The 18,027-nt window shown below is 46.3% G+C and overlaps 1 protein-coding gene across 5 annotated transcripts in view; it reads left to right on the forward strand.

Moving 5' to 3' along the window:
- The first annotated feature begins 14 nt into the window (after positions 1 to 14).
- LOC142001490 (alpha-1,2-mannosyltransferase ALG9) overlaps positions 15 to 18,027 on the forward strand; it is a 57,059-nt gene continuing 39,046 nt past the window's right edge. Inside the window, exons 1-8 of one of the 5 annotated variants that reach the window (XM_074976760.1) lie at positions 7,901 to 8,013; positions 9,945 to 10,083; positions 10,271 to 10,405; positions 11,383 to 11,453; positions 13,516 to 13,604; positions 14,781 to 14,916; positions 15,456 to 15,543; positions 16,463 to 16,568. In XM_074976760.1, the coding sequence (XP_074832861.1) occupies positions 7,916 to 8,013; positions 9,945 to 10,083; positions 10,271 to 10,405; positions 11,383 to 11,453; positions 13,516 to 13,604; positions 14,781 to 14,916; positions 15,456 to 15,543; positions 16,463 to 16,568 (862 nt within the window). In that variant the 5' untranslated portion in view covers positions 7,901 to 7,915. Of the gene's footprint in view, positions 167 to 529; positions 717 to 2,933; positions 3,091 to 3,290; positions 3,495 to 3,939; positions 4,150 to 5,118; positions 8,014 to 8,115; positions 8,458 to 9,944; positions 10,084 to 10,270; positions 10,406 to 11,382; positions 11,454 to 13,515; positions 13,605 to 14,780; positions 14,917 to 15,455; positions 15,544 to 16,462; positions 16,569 to 18,027 lie in introns of those variants that run through there. The other 4 variants (XM_074976759.1, XM_074976757.1, XM_074976758.1 and 1 more) reach the window with 4 other exon arrangements.

Raw genomic sequence — 18,027 nt, forward strand, 5'->3', positions numbered from 1 at the left:
GACTCGCGAGGAGGAAGTGACGTTCAGGGAGCGTCGAGCGGCGGGTTGCGGCGTGGCCGGGGGGAGCTGTTTGGTCGTGGGAAGATGCCTGTTTTGAGAAGCCCCTGCTCGGATCGAGCTTCTTGGGAGTCCCGTCTTCCTATCTCCCTTGGAGCGCTGAGCTTTCGTAGGTCGTGGGGGGCGGGGAGTTCATTCTCTGGGCGGGCGCTTGGCTGGAGGGAACCGGGGGCGTCCTTCTCACTCTGCGCGGAGACGAGCCGCGGGGTGTGGCCCCTCTCTCTGCGTGGGACACTTCACCGTTAGGCTGTGGGGGAGATGGGGTGAATTGTCAGAGCTGTTTCGTGCAGAGGAGGGTGGGGGTGTAAAACGGAGAGTCTCTTTTCCCGAAAGCGGGGTGTGTGTGAAATGTGAGTGCCAAAACTCGGCCTCAACCGCGACACCGTGAAATGCATTGGGCTACCGGGTCTCTTGTTAGAGCCTGACACTGTGATGGCACAAGTTGGCCCTGACCCATCTTCCTTGTTCTTAGGTTTTTGATACCATGCAACCGACCCGCCAACTCCTTCTAGTTGGGGAAGGAAACTTTTCCTTTTCTGCCTTCTTGTGTGATGCCAGCGATCACGGAACTCATATCACAGCCACTTGCTATGAGAGTGAAGAGACTGTTTGCAGACAGGCGCTTGCTAAAAATAACATACAGCATTTGAGAAGGAAAGGTAAATAAATCCCCAAAGAAAATTCCTTTACATTTTATATTCGGCTGAATGTTAAGTGTCCCCAGCTGAATGAATAACTGAAGAAGTGGATAAAATTATGAAAAGGAACAATTCTTCAACTTGAAATCTCACTGGATGAAGAAATTTAACTGTATTTCAAGATTTTTTATAACATCTGTTTGAAACAAGATCCTTGTAGTGAACAACATTATTGGTCATTGGCTACGTCTACACTAGCGCACTACGTCGAAGTAGCCTATTTCAATGTTCTTACATCGAAATAGGCTACTTCGACGTGTGTCATCTACACATCCTCTAGGGCTGGTGCCATCAACATTCAACGTCGAAGTAGCGACAGAGAACATTGAAAGGAGCCACCCCGGAAGGAAATACAGAGCGTCCACACACACGCACGTGCTCCCTGTCGAAATAAGGGGCCAGCAAAGCCCCAAGCTGTTCCCTTAAAGGGCCCTTCCCAGACACACTCGCCCTGCACATCACGAGATCCACAGAGCTGACAACCGGTTGCAGACCCCATGCACGCAGCATGGACCTCCCCCCCCAAGCTGCAGCAGCAGCCAGAATCTCTGGGCTAAGGGCTGCTGCATGCAGTGACCACAGAGCCCTGCAGGGGCTGGACAGAGTGTCTCTCAATCCCTCAGCTGATGGCCGCCATGGAGGACCCCGATATTTTGATGTAGCTGGAAGAAAATTGTCTACACAAGCCCTACTTCGATGTTGAACATCGAAGTAGGGCGCTATTCCCATGTCTCGCTGCCTAACGTCGATTTTAACATCAGAATTGCTCACAGCACGTGTAGACGCGATGCTTACTATTTTGACTTTGTGCCAGCTACTTCGAAGTAGCCGGCTAGTGTAGATGCACCTATAATGATTAAGGGCCTGTGGAGAAAGAACCAAGTTACTAAAATAGGAAATGGTTTGTAGGCAAAATTAAAACTCTTCAAACATTCCCCCACATATTAGTTTCACAAGGGAGCGCATTTCCTGAGAAGAAATAAAGGTGATTCTGGATATCTTCCTGTAGAGGACTGAAAAACCTCCAAATACTCATACCTTGAAGTTCCAGTCTAATTTCAATCAGATTAAAGGCAAAATAACAAAGCACCATCCATAGTGGTAGAAGTAAAAGGGGGCTTAACTTCCTGCCATCACTTCTAGTGGGTTTGGGTTCCTGAATCTAGTGGATTCCTTTCTCCTCCAGGGAAAATCTTGTAGCTTATAGCTTCTCTGCTTTCCAATGGGATCACTTCTAGTAGGGGTTAGGGATGTCAGAGTTTAACCAGTTAACTGGTAAGTCTCACCCTAAATCAGGGGTCTGCAGTCAAACTAGCAAGAAGAGCCATTTTTTCCAAATTCTGTTATAAAATCAATACTGTGAACACAAGCCAGTCCATAATAAATAATATCAAACCATAGGTTTTGTAGCCCCCGTTTTAAGAGCAGTGCACGCACAATGATATGTACCAGTTAGAAAGTTTGTTACTTTCACTCCTGGATTGGAGAGCAAATGGGGACAGGGAAGATGCTGTGCCTGGGGATAGGCTCTTAGCAGAAAGGAGCAATGTTCAATGCCAACCCCCCCGCCACAGACAGAGCCTGCTCCAGGTGCGCTGAGGCACACCAGGGACCGGCGCTGCTTTGGCTGGCTGGTGCAGCACCCCTGCATCTTCAGCAGTGCAGTAGGCAGGGACACTACAAGGCCAGGGCAGTCCTGGTTCCCTGTACATCACAAGCCACTGGTGGGGCGGAGGGCACACACAAAGGGGAGCTGCCCCTCCCACACAGTTAATTGGTTAGCTAGTTAAATCTATGGTTTAATTAAAAGGGATTTTACATCCCTCATGCAAGTAAGGGAAAAGGAAAGGAAATGCCAAGTGATACTAAATCTGGACTGGGTAAAGTTCTATAAAATAGAATCATAGAACAATGCTTCATTCGTCCCTATGGGATGAGCAAGATGGGACCATATATAGGACTTTTCTTAATATCTGTGATTTTGAAAAGGGAATTTGCTTTTCCTTTTCACTTGTCACCTTTTTGACTAACAGTAGAAACTGTTTGGCACATTGAAAGTCCCCATTAAAATAACCAAGCCCTATTGTCTCCCTTTTCATCTGTTACTTATATACTCTTTTCAATAAAGAGTCTGTCATTTTAAGTCCTCTGCTCTGGTGCTTTTCTTTACTGTTTCAGGGGCTAATGTTTGCTTTTCTGTGGACTGCACCAAACTGAAGGACTATTTTTTGCCAGGGAAGAGAAATTTTGATTGCATTTATTTCAATTTCCCTCACTGTGGAAGGAAAGCTGGGGTGACAAAGAACAGAGAGCTTCTTGCAAAATTTTTTTGGAGGTGAGTAAAGTGAAATAAAGTAGCTACCATGTGGCCTACTGAGCCTTTCTATAGAATGTGCATTTGGTTCCTGAAACTAGTGCCTTAAATTCAAAGCAGTTTGCAGTGACTGTTTAAAATCTATAGTTTATAAACTGCCCCTTTTCCCTTGAACTTTCTTTGTTCCTGGAAGAGTACTTACCAACTAATTCTTGTTCTAGCTGCACAGATGTGCTCACAGACAAGGGAGAGGTCCATGTAGCTCTTTGCAAAGGGCAGGGAGGAACGCCTGCAGATCAGCCAATGAGAGAGTGGCACAACAGCTGGCAAGTCGTGGCAAAGGCAGCAGAAGCGGGGTTCATCTTGAGTGATGTTCATCCCTTCAACTCAAAAGGTGTTCATGGATATAAGTGCACTGGCTACAGGTAATCTGTTCGTGTGGCAAAAAAGCCATTGATACTCTTTGTGCTTCTAAGGCATTTCACTAGTGCCCTACACAACAGTCTGAGTCCAAAGCTTTGTCTTGTGGAGAGGAAACCCTCTCTAATTTGTTTTTCATTCAATAAAGATGCAGTACGCATTTCTTCTGTCTCTTAGTCGGGTGAATAAGAAACGCTTGACATTCTTGCTTTTAGAGAGAGTATCTGCCAGAAAAAATGCTAGCATGGCATCTTAAATCCCAGGATTAGCATTTCTGTTTCTAAATGGAACTGTTAATACTAAGGGGATGGAGAGACTCCACATATGATTGGTCTGATTGCTTAGCTCAATGTTGCGTACTAGATCTTCTGCAAAGTAGACAACACAATATTGACTAATTTATTGGTTTTCTAGTCAAGTCAACGTCACTTACTTGCTTTTGTTTAATAGTGCTCAAATACCAGTTACTTTACCATGTGGTGCATTTGTGCGTGTTGCCAGGAGTCAGGATAAATCCTTCTCTGTGGAAGATGCATTAAACCACATCTTCACTCGGAGTTTGCCATTTCCACATCCCAGGCCTGTGATCTGCCAAACTGAACTGGAAGGCAAGTGGATTTCCTTCCGGGTTCCAGAATTATTTATGGATAAAATTAGCAGGTAAGCATGCAAGTCCAATCTGGTTCATTTGTACTCACCAGGCTGCATTTGAGCTGTACTGATAGTAAGCAAAGCTGGGTAGAGTCCACTGCTAACTTAATCCATAATCTTGTGTGAACAATCAGTTTGCATCCATAAAACAGGTAATTATTAAATGTTCCAAATTCTATTTTCTCTTGGAGGGAAAACAGAAAACTTTTTTTTTTAACGTGTTGGTTCCATATTTATGGTCCAGAAGAGAAGACCATATTTGTGGTCCAGAGGCTTCAGAAAAGAGCATAACTTGCTTGCCGTAGTAGCCACAATTGTTACGTTGGTCTTAGCTACAGGAGTAGAAGAGTAAAATCTTAAACAAACATTGTGCAGTGACAAAGCATTTTAAGTTGCTTTGTGTGTGCTAATATTGCTGAAGAGAGTTAGGACTGAAAACTAACAATTTTAATCAGTCTCTGAATTGGTTCATATTCTGGAGAATATCTCAAGGTTACATACCTTGATTGGCTTTCTCAAATAGGATTTTAATGCTAGTTTTTAAGAAATTCCCCATCCCTTCCCCCAGTCAAAGTGCGACTACGTTAACATTACCAGATGATATAAAATTGAATTTAATAAGATTGAATTTAACGCTGGGTTTTATAATATTTACAGTGAAGACGATCACCTGGTACAGTGGAGCTAATTGCCTTAAATTCAAATGTATCTTGTAGTGTAGACGTAGCCTGCAACTGATCCTCAATTATAACTATTAACATAAACTCTTACGTCCTGCAGATGTTTTCGTAACAACTGTACCACCATGACGAAAGGTTTGCTTTGTCCAGATGACTATTGGAAGCAAGCTTACCATTAAAGATCGCTTTGGAGAAGTTGTTCATCATACTTGTCTTAAATTTCAAACAGAGGAGAATGTGTTTGTTTTTTAGAAGTCCATGTGGTGATTTTTATAATCTCCTGTTTTGTTTTTAATAGGGGTTTTCTAGACGTTAATTCAGATCATCCTGTAAGAACAATAAATGAAAAGCTCATCCGTCAACTCAGCCAAACCTTCCCATTACAAAGGGTTAACCAGTCCATTCCTCTGCTGCACCAAGGCCACCTGAGCACTGCTTTTCAGCCAAACAGCTTTTGGATCATTCCCAACACAGAACAAAATCCAGCTTGTGAACCTACGTTTAATGAAACAGCAAGAGGTGTTTTATTTTCTGGCCTTGATTATTGCAAGGACATAGACCAAGATGATAAGATGAAGGCTCAGGAGGGAGACCAGCTCTCAGAATGTTTTCATCTTAGATCTTCCTTTCTGATTTATGTTCAGGATATGGTACAAAAGCTGAGCTTTCTCCCTGGGACTCTGCATGTTCTCACTGGGCCTGTCTTTAGGAAGTGTCTGATCTCTGCTCACACTCCGCCTGTTTTTCACGAGACTCTTTTTATATGTGCAGTTAGTAAGGGTACAGAAGGCAACTGTATCCAGATGTTTATGTGTAATATTACAAATACAATAAGATCTCTCCTTCCATGTCTTTCATGTATTGTTTTGAACTCTACAAAGGAAGCGAAAAACTCTGAAACATTTGAGTTAAATGATTCTGTCATGTCTGAGCCTCAGCTTCATAAAACTCAGAATTTTATTTATGTGAAAAATACTTCAGACTCCAAAACCAGTGGAACTTGTATAGGAGCCATATCAGCGGCTCCCTATGGATCAGTAGACAGTGAACTGTGCATGGTGTATGCATCAGTGAATCTTGACCTGCTAGCCATGCAAATTTGTGGAATTTCTGACTGGCGAATGCTGTGGACCTCAGATGAGCGTTTCCTAAATCAGTTTATTGGAGGAGAGTTAGGACCTTTTAAGAGCTTTTCACTCTATCCACCTTCCTATGTGCATGATGTCAGCTTCTGGGTTCCTGAGTCAAAACACTTTGATGAAATTGCATTTCATACCATTGCCAGATGCGTGTCACAAGAAACAGTTATATCCATCCAGCTTCTTGACAGCTTTCAACATCCACAGACTGGACAAACCAGCCTCTGCTATAGATTAACTTTCCAGTCCTGTGACAAGGCACTGACTCGCCAGCAGGTGGCAGAGATGCAGATGCAGTTTAGAAAGGAGATACAGCAATGGTTGCAGGTAACTCTTAGGTAGATGGTTGTGGGCTGTTTGCATACCTCCATCAACAGCACCCTTAATACACTTAGTTCTGAGAAGGCTGGACCTCATGTATGGTCTCTAATACTATGTGTTAGAATTATGAAAACAAAAAGCAGTCAAGTAGCACTTTAAAGACGAGCAAAATAGTTTATTAGGTGAGCTTTCGTGGGGCAGACCCACTTCTTCAGACCATTATGTCTTGGTAACTTATGTCTTTTATAAAGGCTGTGCTGATTTAATTTAAAATGCTATGTACTTACTTTAATTCTGCTCTCAATGATTATAAAATCCAGCTGCTTTCCACTTGCCTGACTGAATGTGACTGTTGAAATGTCAGATCTCAGAGGTGGGTTTGTTTAATAGGTTCCCATAAAAAAAAAAAGTGGAGTTGACAGTGATTCTGCTCCTTTGTGCCAAAGGTGAATTTAAGGTCACTCCCTGGACAAGTCCGCTCAATGTTCCTTGACTATATTAAGCTGGGAGCATTTATTGATGGCCACTCTGAGGTACACTAGAAAAAGGAAAACTTCAACAATTGCCCATCAAGGTTTTATAATGTATTAGCATTTCATATATCAAGCCTCATGGTTCAAGAGGTCTCAACACAGTAAGTCAATATACATCTGAAGCCACGCATGCCTCAAAGCAGTGGTATCCTTTTCTGTAGAAGGGGTAGAGCAAAAGTGATGTAATCCAGTGCTTGTTTAGATCAATTTCTGTTTTGAAAAGGGGATCTTTTGAGTTTAACAGGTGCAGCCTGGCTGGGCAGAGTGAAATAGAAACACAGTACTGATCCTAGCTTTTGATACTTACACTTACAATTTAGAAATTGAAAACAGGTGTAGACTGCAGGTGCAGAGGAACACCACACAGATGAGTAACAAACCAAAGTGCATCTGAATAGTATATCTAGCACTGGTGTCATGCTGTGACACACAATAACCATCATAAAGGGCAACATTCTTACTAAATAACCTTAACTTGTTTAGGATCTTTCAGTGATTTTTCAGCTGGATGGGGTGGCCCGCTTAGAATGCATTCTTTTCCATATACCCTGTGTAGAAGGAGTCTCAGATTCATCCCTAAGTGGGGGCTTTTCTTTGCACTCTTCCCTGTGTACGCTTGGATGCTTGCACACGGGTGTGCTGTCCTTTTGCAGTTACAAATTGTCCCATGCTCAGGGCCTGTGAAGGGTGCCCTTTTTACACCTCCTGGGCGGGTAAGACTTCCACACATTTCCTGCACAGTGGGACACTTTTGCACCCCCTTGCGCACTGAGAATAGTGCTCCCCTATGCGCCCCCTCTGCAGGGAGAGAATTTCACACATTGCACATAATTGCACGCCGGGCGGCGCTGCCCCATACACTTCTTGCACGGAGGGAGCGGTTCGCTGAATGCACAGTGGGGCGCTCTCCAGTGCGCATCGGGTCGATATTCCTTGATTCCCTCACACGTGCCCACTGCCGCGAGCAGACCGGCGGCGGCCGCAGCTGCGCACAGGGGGCGGGAGGAACGTGCCCGCACGAAGCATGGCCGCCGCTGGCTTCAGCCCCTGCCCCGCCAGCGAGCAGCAGGGGGAGCCCGGCGCGCTGCCGCCCGAGCTAAGCATGGCGGCCAAGGGGGCCCGGCAGCGCTCGAGGGGAGGCGGCGGGGAGCCGGCCCGGCAGCGGGAGGAGGCGCCGGGCCCGGAGGAGGCCAAGGCGGAGTAGGTGCCAGGCGGGCCGTGCACGGGCGGCAGGGGGCAGGGCCCGGCCGTGTGGAGGCGGGTAGGAGCGCTGCTGGGCTGTCCCCGCCGGGGCAAGGGGCGGGCGCCGAGCCCGGCCCGCCAGCCTGGCACAGGGGAACCGGGGTGGCCAGCCCGGCCCCCGACGTAGGGAGCGGAGCCCCACTCCCTCAGGAGGAGGAACCTGGCCCGCCAGCCCAGCACCCTGGCGTGGTGGGGCCCGGCCCGGCCCGGCCCTCCATCCCTGAGGAGAACGTGGCCTGGGCACGGCCTGGAAGAGGAGCAGAGAGGGCAGCCTGCCACCTGGCGAGCGGACTGCCTGGAAATGGCCCAGAGCGCCGCCCTCCTCCGGCCTGACACGGCAGTCTTGGAAGCATCCATGCAGTGGTGCCGCTGTGCGGGTCCCGGGGTGTTAGAGGAACCAGGGTGAGGCCCTTGAGGGGTAGGTAGCCATGTCAGTGTGTCTCAGCGCAACCCGGGAGACAGCACTTTTTGCAGGCCCAACAGCAAGTACCGTGCTCCCCTCGGCTCCCTAGGAAGGGACCTCTCAGTCTGCAGCATCTCCTGGGTTGGCTGTGTGGAGGTTGGGATGGGTAGACAGGAGCGAGGACTTTGCTCAGTGAATGCGCCAGGGCTCAGTTTCTGCAGCCAGACTTGTTCAGCATTGCAGAGTGGTTGCTCCAGAGTCTAGCTCCAGCCACTTCTTACATCAGAAGAAACCACTGGGTAGATGTTGAACTCGCATGCATTTCTTTGAAATGTCCTTGACGCACAGGTGCTGAAGTGTCACAGTGTTGCGTGCCGTACAAAGAGGCCAGTCTGATGGCTTCTGTGACATCAACATGAGGTTTGATCTGTAGTAAAGCATAATAGCAGTAAGGAAAAAAAACCAAACCCAGAGTTTGGCTGTGTACATTTCCTCACTATCGTCAGAGCTTAGCCGTGCCACTTTATGCTCAGGGCTGAGTTTGGAAAGTGCAGAGTGGAGATTCAAGGGGCAGAAAGACTATCTAGTGATTGGGAGACCTGGGTGCAAGTCTCTGCTCTGCCACAGCCTTGTGTGGACAAGTCACTTAGTTCCTCTGTGCTTAAAGCCTCCCCAAACGTTTAATACATTTATCTGGTTTGTTGCAAGGATAAATGTATTAAAAATTAGGAGTAAAATCAGATTAAAAAAAGCAATGAGGCCACGTAAGTCCGTAAAATAGGGCGAGGAAGATGTCTCTAACAGGGCACAGGTTTGATGAGGGTTAGTTACACCAAGTAACTGTTGAAGAAGTGATATTTATTACATGTGTAAAAGGATAAAACAACTTAAATTTAAATGTAATGAATAGGATGCCTACGATGCCCTGAGCAGAAACATCCGGCAGGAGGATGCACAGAGCTGTAGACTTAGGATACATCTTCACTACTGGGAAGATAGACCCTCTCGCGGTCAATCTTCTGGAGTTCAGTTTTTCATGCCTGGTAGGTACATGCTAAATTGAACTTAACAGAATGCCTACATTGGTACCTCTACTCCTGCCCCTTATTGGGAGTAAGGGAAGTCGATCAAAGCGAATGCTCCCATCGACCTCCCTTCTTGGAGATAGCATGTAAGCCTCAATTAATACATGTCAATTCCAGCTATGTAATTAATGTAGCTGGAATTGCATTCCTTGATTCAGCATTCCATTGTAATGTAGACCTGCCCTTAGATTCATTCAGTGTTGGTTTAAAAATGCTGAAGGGGGAATACAAGAAACGGTTGCAGGCTTTTCATTGCTTCCCTGAGTCTTTTAACTCCCTTTCTGTTTGCATTTCCACTCCCTGGGGTTCTTTGCCCTGGTGTCATCCTGCTGCTCTTTATCCTGTTTCCATATATCATCTATTTCAGTAGGCCCTGACACTAGTTCTTTACTCTTTATTAGGCCATCAGGTAACAAGGCAGGTCATGTCTGGGCACCTGAAGGATCCACAGCTTTCAAGTGTCTGATCTCTGCTCGGTTTTGTGCTGCCCTCTTGAGTAACATCTCTGACTGCGATGAGACGTTTAACTACTGGGAACCAGTGAGTGGTTGCGCTTCCTTAGTGGATGAATTTGGGCATTTGTAATTGGTCTGCACTGATTTCTACCTTATGCTGAGCATAACGCACCTGTGCCCTCAACATATCAATTTTCTTATGTTATTATTTGCTAATAGCTAAAACAGAAATGTGTCCTCTTTTGAATGTGAATTTTTAATGGGATTTTTAGATGCACTACCTCGTATATGGGAATGGATTCCAGACATGGGAATACTCTCCAGTCTATGCCATACGTTCCTACGCTTACTTGTGGCTTCATGCCTTGCCAGCCTTATTCCATGCTAGAGTTCTACAGACAAATAAGGTAAATCATTTGTGTTGAAACTTTCCTTGTGAGAAATCATCTTGCCTTTGGTCTGTATCAAAAAAAGCAGCTCTTGGGTACACTGGGGATTGGAATTCTGAATTTGTGTGCTTGTGCGTGCGTGTCTAGGGAGATGCAGGAGGAGTATGGTTGGGAGGGTTCGTGAACCAAAGGCAGGAAACTGTGTGAAAGGTGCCTCTTGAAAGTATTCAGACCAGACCACAGACTTTGACGTAATGACTGAGCTTTTCAAAGCAGCCTGAAGGGTTTAATCAGAAACCTATTGTTAAGCTTCCTGGAAGATGTATAGGAGAACTCACTTACATGCTCTAGAAATTGTATCCAGTATTGCTTTGGCATCACTGCCATGATTAATATTTTGGAAGTTTTCATTTTTAAAATCAAAATATAAATGTCAGTATGCTGCACTTCTCACACGACATGTTATAACCTGCACACATGAGAAGGTGAAAAAGGAGCATTTTAAACATACGTGTTGCTTGGGTACCTATTGGTCGTACTATGTACATCTCCACCTCTTAGTATCCAGGTGGTCTTGTGAACACGCTTACCGCTAGATAGAGTGGTAATTGGGGTATCGTCCCTTTGTAGTGTTGGTATTAAAGCTTCAGTTTGCAAGACCTGACAGAGGCGATGGGCAGGCTTGCCCAAGGTCCAGTTTGTTGGAGTCATTTATTTTTCACCATTTTGCCACGAAGGATTTGGTGTCAAAAGGCAAGATCCTTTGCCTTTCAAGGCAGTGGGAATTTTGCCATTGATCTCGGTGGGTGCAGGATCAAGCACCACGTTGTATGGACTTTGGCTCCATCCTGTAACAAGTAGATCTTGTGGGGTTCTCACTGTTGTAGTAGTAACTCCATTGTGTCTTAATCTTTTATGGTTTTGCTCCACTGTTTACCTATGGGCACTTCAGTTCTGTTAAAAATTGAGTTTCTAACTCTGTATGTTTCTCCTAGGTTCTCGTGTTTTATTTCCTACGATGTCTCTTGGCCTTCTTGAGTTGCATTTGTGAGCTTTACTTTTACAAGTGAGTAAACAAAACTAGTTGCTCATTGTGAACCAGTTGCCCAGCGTGAACAACAGGGATCATTATTGCCACTCACAATGAGGGTTGAAATGAAACCTAAAATCCAAACAAAAAATGTCTTGCATGGATTGTAGTGCTTCACACTGAAATCTGTTAAACTAGGTATGCAGCAAAGATTCCTACGGAAACATTGGTTCGAATTCTGCCACAACGGCCAAATTCTGCACTGGGTTCGCTGAGAGAGTCTCAGCTCCAGTGTTTGGCTCAGTCTGTGTGCACAGCTCTCCCACTGACATCAGCAGAATTGCCAGGCAGAAATATCAGCTGAGCTGTACTGGCTGGATCAGAGAGGGGTGACAGGGGTTCATTTTATGTAAGTGATTTAATCTGAGATGCACTGGAATGGTTAAAAATTGAGTAGCACCCCCATGTTCTCTATTGCCTTGCTCTGTTGATCCCAACTGAGCGGTACCTCCAGTGAAGTTTGCAGCTCCATAAAGTAGTAGCCTGAACATGTGATTACCTGGGTTCAAGTGGGAAGTCTTCCTGCCCCTTATTTTTTAGCCATCATTGTCCTGCGTGGCATCTCCATTGTCAGTTGTCTTGAGCATGGCACTGATTACAACTCTAGGAAGCTTTTGGCATGGTGCTGCTAGTGGATAGCTACCGTGACAGGTAAAACATAGGCCTGATGTACTCTGGAATAGCAGTTACTGGTGTAGCTGTACCAGTGCAAACAGGGCTGGCCTTAGGGAGAATGGCGTCTTGGATGAATTTGCATTTTTCTTCGATTTGGCTCCTGTGGTCATGGTGTCCCTCATTGCCCTGGTCCCACATGGGCTCCGTAGGCTTCTCTCCCCCTAACCCCTGCGCTGTGTTTCCTTCACTCCTATCCCTTACACTTCTTCTGCCCCAACACCTGCACTGTGCTCCCTTCACCTTCCTTCAGTGCCCCCCACCCCAGTCAGAGCAGATGCTGGGGATATGGGGGGTGCAGGAGTTGGGGCTGTGGGGAGCTTAGGGCAGGGTGTTGAGAGTGTGGGGGTGCAAAAGTCAGGGCAGGAGTTGTGTAGGGCTCAGAGAAAGGGGTTGTGTGTGTGTGTGTGTGTGTGTGTGTGTGCAGGGGGGAGGGGGCAGGTGGGGAGGGCTGAAGCTGAACAGGCTGCTGGCTGTTCCCCTTCCTGTTCCTACCAGGGAGCCAAAGCAAAGTGCACAGCTTATCTGCCCCCTGCCCTTCCCAGCCATAAGGAAGGCCTTGCAACAGCAAACTCCACTTTCCCCTCGCTCCTTGACAGGAAGGAGAAGAGCAAAGCACTGCTGAGCATCCTGTACGAATTTGGGGTGGCAGGGGGGAGCTTCAGTTCCTTGGCCCCGCCTAAAGGGCTTGGGGGTGTGTGCTGTGGGCTGGGGCACTCCCAGGCCGGTGAAGGATGGGGGCATGGCTCCAGCCAGTCCCTTTCAACTGCCTGCTCCTTAATGTTTCAGCCTGAAGGAAGCCCCAGGGGCCAGGCTGGAAGCACACTGCCTCTACCTGAGGTTCAGTGCCTCATCCAGCGAGCTGCCAGCTGGGTGCACCGGCTTACTTTCACTCTGTTCATGGCATCTCCTTTGCTGGGTCTTCACTACCCACCCCAAAAGTTGGCCCTGACTGCATACCCCCTTGTGCAGACAGTGTACACTGGTGAAGCACATGCAGAGACAGCGTGCTGATCTCACAGGGCCAGAGGTTTGTCTAAATCTGGCAATTCCTGTCTTCCTATGATTTGCAGACGAGCAGCTTACCCAGGTATAAACCATCTCTACAGTCGGCATTTGCACTGGCATAGCTACGCAGGTTGCTGAAATCCAAGTGTAGATGGGCTTAGAATACCCATAATTGCCCCCCATGTTTGTCTCCAGAGGCTGAGAAGTGAAAGCCGTCCAGCTTGGAGTTCCCCAGAGCCGAGAGAGCAGCTTTCAGCTCTGCATGCGGTAGTTATTGATTTGTGCAAAATGTTTTTTCTCTTGTGCACAGGAGGTGTTTCCATTGCACTGTGTCTGATTTTCTCTCTGCTTTCCCTAGGGCCGTGTGCAAGAAATTTGGGCTTCATGTGAGCCGGCTGATGTTAGCCTTCTTAGTTCTCAGCACTGGGATGTTTTGCTCAGCTGCAGGTAGGTTTGTTCTGCAGCAGGTAGAGGGGAAATGTTCACCATGTGGGTTTCTTTAGAAGAATTACTTCAGAATGTTTCTATAGCAACTCAACGTCCTGTGCTTAACAAGGATATTCCATTGTTCTTTTGCTGCAAACATAGCTAATGGGGAGCCTGGCCAAAGAAAACCTGTTGTTCCAGATGTGTACCACCCAACTCTTTCCTTCCTCTTCCTCAGCTATATTTGTTTCTGTAGCTGCCCCGAGTCTCAGTGCAGTTGACCGTGGCTCTCAAACTGGGATTTGGGCATTTGGGGACTATTTTGCCTTTTTTTTTTTTTTTTTTTGCCTTTCTCCTTGATGTTTCCCCATTGGTCAGTAGTCAGTTTTAACCAGGGGAAGTAAAAGTGGTATGTTGTGTTAGCCTGGCATTATTAAATACCTTAATGCCCACCCCCTTAAATGTCCTCTGCCAATACGACCATTGCAACTCATGCCTGTAAAATACCTGGAATGGGTGTTGTGTGCATGTGAATGGCCTTTTTTGCAAAGATGGCCATCAGAAGTCACTCTGAGCAATGGCTTTTTGCATTTGGTGATGATGTGGCCTTAGGAGAGGAGGTAGCACAGTTAGATGATATATGAGATCTCCTGTTCTGTTCTGCTTTTGTTTAGTGATTGGTAGAAGTCCTTTTCCATCACTGTTCATGGAGTGGAGTTCTCATTCATTCTCTGTTTATTTCTGCATAATCCCACTTGGTTTTTTGAGGACCATGTCCTGTCGGTCTCAATCTCTCTTTGCTGCGTGAGAGGGTTCGTCCAATTAGGAAAATACACAAATGGTAGAGGAAGTAGTGTGGGTAATCATACATCTGTAAATGCTGGCATTCTGGCTGGGCTGTCACTGTGTAGTGCGGACGGTTATGAGCAGAGGGACCTTAGTACTTGGAGGAAATATTTCTGATCTTAATTTTAGAAGCAGAAAGAGAAGACTCTTACCAGGAGGATTTGCAATGTAAAATTCAGACTTCATCAAAGTCAGTGGGAATTTTGCCTTTGGCTTCAGTGTGGGCAGGATTTCATACCCAGTGATTATAGCAGACTGTACTCTGTCTGTTACAGAGCTTGACATTAACCCTGTGCAGCGTTTTACCTATGTCAAAGTTTACTGACCACTTCTTATTTTTTTGCTTTGTAGCCTTCCTCCCCAGCAGTTTCTGTATGTACACCACAATGATTGCCATGACTGGTTGGTATATGGATAAGACCTCTGTAGCTGTGCTGGGAGTGGCAGCTGGAGCCCTAGTGGGTTGGCCTTTCAGTGTGGCTCTTGGGTAAGGAGAAGAAAGCTGAGAGCCCCACAGAGGTTCTGGGCTTTTCAAACCTGACTGCTGAGCAGTCTGGTTGGGAGACTGTTGCATCCTGAGGAAAAAACCTGCCTCCATGTGGCATGTGTTGCTTAGCATCAAAGTGGTGTTTTTATAACACGCATCCTCTCAGTGTAGTGGTGAGTGGGCCACATACAGAGGTTAATGTGGTTGGTATGGAGCGGACTAATGCAGCTGGGGTTTCTAGCATAGGCAGTTATGGGTCATACATTAGTATCTGGAGGCCTCAGGTTTGATCCCTGTTGCTGACAAGCCTCTCTGAGGTGTCTTATTAGATCCGCTGAAACAGTCCCCTTGGAAAAAGGAACAGTTTGATGAAGGACTGGCAGGGAATTGGTTCCTGGCTTGAGACTAACCATAGTCAGTCATCTCCCCCAAAGTTAACTGTCTTCCTGGCCCTGGGTGGGGGAAGAATTTGCAAGGTGATGCCGGTGGGTGATTACTAAACTGAAGAGGGTCCCTGATGCAAATGTTGTTTTTGCCAGGCTGCCTATTGCTTTTGACTTGCTGATACAAAAGCGGAGGTGGAAGAGCTTCCTGAACTGGTGTTTGGTGGCCCTGATCCTGTTTTTGGTAAGTCCCTGTAGTAAAGCTCAACAGGAGGCACTGGGCTGGAATTGTAGCAGAATAGTGGACAGTTCTCTGCGTGGATAGTCCTTTCAGAGGAATTGCTCAGTGTCAGCTGAGGTTATTAATAAGATTGTGCCTGAGCTTAATATCCTCACCTTCTGCTCCAAAGAACATCACTGTTCCTGGCTCACTCCCCTTATTCTCACAAGTGATTTCGAAGGCAGAGAAGTTGTGTAGCTTCCATGCAGTGCTCACATGACCCTGCCCCTTGTGCAGAGGACTGACCTGTCATTGCTCCTCCCAGAGGGCGTTTAGTCTCTGCTTGCCATTGCGCCGCTCTCCGGTTGAATCAGTCTGAATCAGAATTTGAAAGTCAGACTGCAGTGCAGGAGAGAGGGTGCAGAGCAGGTGCATCTGCCAGGTACTGTGCTTTTAACCTGATTCCCAGAGGGATGGAAGAAATATGTAGCCCACTTTCCAAAGCAGCACATGCCAATATTAGGTGCTGTGGCTGAATGCTCTGCCCTAAAAGCTCAAGGGCTCTGTCTTTGATGTTTGCTGTCCAGGCTCAGAGGGGTAAGGGACTAGCAACGGCACAGGAACCAAACTTGGTGTCTGCTGTCAGCATCCCCAGTTTAATTGCTGCACAAAGAACTATGTATGATGTGAACTCTAAATCCTGTATACTCCTGGGAGAAGCCACGGCATCGAACAGCTGTTCTTGTCTTACAGGACCCCTGTCAGTTAGAGCCAGGCATCATGTACCTAGCATTTGTGCAGCATGGGAGCTAAGATGGTCTTTATTTTCAGGAACAAATATGGACATTTGGCAGTGCCACCACACAGTGGGCAGCCCATCATTGACTGGGAATTTCTTATGAAAGCTGCCAGTGTTATGTGAATTTTAAATGCTTTGTTCCAGGTCCCCCTTGTGACTGTAGACAGCTATTACTATGGGAAGCTGGTAGTCGCTCCTTTCAACATAGTTTTATACAATGTCTTCACATCTCACGGCCCTGATCTTTACGGTGAGTGTGTTATAACAAAATATTGGGGTGCACTGTGAGAGCTCGTGTGACAAATAAATCAACGAGTCTGTCATCTGGTCTGAATGAAAAGTCATCCTTTTGATTTTTGCTTGAGCTCACCAGTGAGGCCATTCCTATTTATTGCCACTGGATGTCTCTCTTGAACCAGGAGTACCACCTGTATTCCTCTTTCCTGTTTGTTTGGCTGAATATTAAAAACGAAGTTGCTTTCCATGAGTTTCTTACTGTTGAAGTTTTTGTACACTGCAAAGACCTCATAGGATGTCTCAGCAGCCTACGCTTTCAGACCAGAGAACTCTTACTGCAAACCTGTTTGAGACCCAATGTGGCAACAGCATATTTCATTTGTGCACAATTTTATAAATTTCACATTCTGCCCAAGGTGCGGTTATGTTTTCCTCTGTGTTTCGTGAGTGTTACTCAGAGGGGTTGTTTGTAACAAAGAACTGTGTGACTCATCACCTGTCTGAGTAATGTTGGGTGCATGCTTAAACCAAAGCAAAAAATGCTGCGTGAGTGCGTGTGTCAGCTTTAATTCTGTTTGTATCTTTTGCTTCTCTCCCATACATGCTGCAGACCCTGGCATGTGACTGAAAACACAGCCTCTTAGCCCCTTTCTTCTCATCAGTTCTTCAGACTCACTGGTTCTGTGCTGAGCTTTGGGAATTCTCCTTGCTTTTGTGACAATGCATAGCCTGAGTCTTGTTGGCATGCACCAGAAGAGAGGTTACTGGAAGGGCATCTGCAGGAATGTGGAAAAAAGCAAAAAGCGAATTAATTCTGTGTGGTGCTGTTTGTTATGACAGTCTTGGTGGAATTAGGATGGAATTTGGCTTTACTCTTCCTTTTGGATCATTTCTCTCAGACATATGAATTGGGGTGAAAATTGCTCCTGACGAGTGGCAGACATTTACTGTGGAAGGGGAGCAATAACGACTTTTAGCCTGATGTAAGCTCTTACTGTTAGAACAGTTCAGGGAGCTTATAACAACCTTTCCTCACCCATTCCTTTCGAGGTTGGAAAGATTGGAATCCAGATCGGAAATCTGAGGCACAGCACAGGGAAAACAATTTGCCCAAGATCACAAGGGAGTCTGTAGCAGAGATGGGATTTGACCTTCATTCAGATGGCAAAAATTCAAAACAGACACCAAAGCAGATTTTTTCGCCCCAGTTGTGGTTAGATGGTGCAGCTGACTGACTCATGAAGTTCTTGAGGTCCACAGCTTAGCACAATTCAAAAAGGGATTGAACATCAAGAGCATCTCAAGTTGTCCTAATTAATAACAAAAACTTTGGAAAGGTAATAAAACTTCTTCCTTCCCAATTTCTCTAAAAGAGGCTGGGGGTGGACTACCTCTTGCCTGCCTACTTGGGGACACTGTCAAACACAGGATACTGGGCTAGATGGATGTAGGATTTGATCTAGTCTGGCAAC

The sequence above is a fragment of the Carettochelys insculpta genome, chromosome 25 (genome assembly GCF_033958435.1).
Source record: "Carettochelys insculpta isolate YL-2023 chromosome 25, ASM3395843v1, whole genome shotgun sequence".
In the NCBI taxonomy this organism is placed as follows: domain Eukaryota; kingdom Metazoa; phylum Chordata; order Testudines; family Carettochelyidae; genus Carettochelys; species Carettochelys insculpta.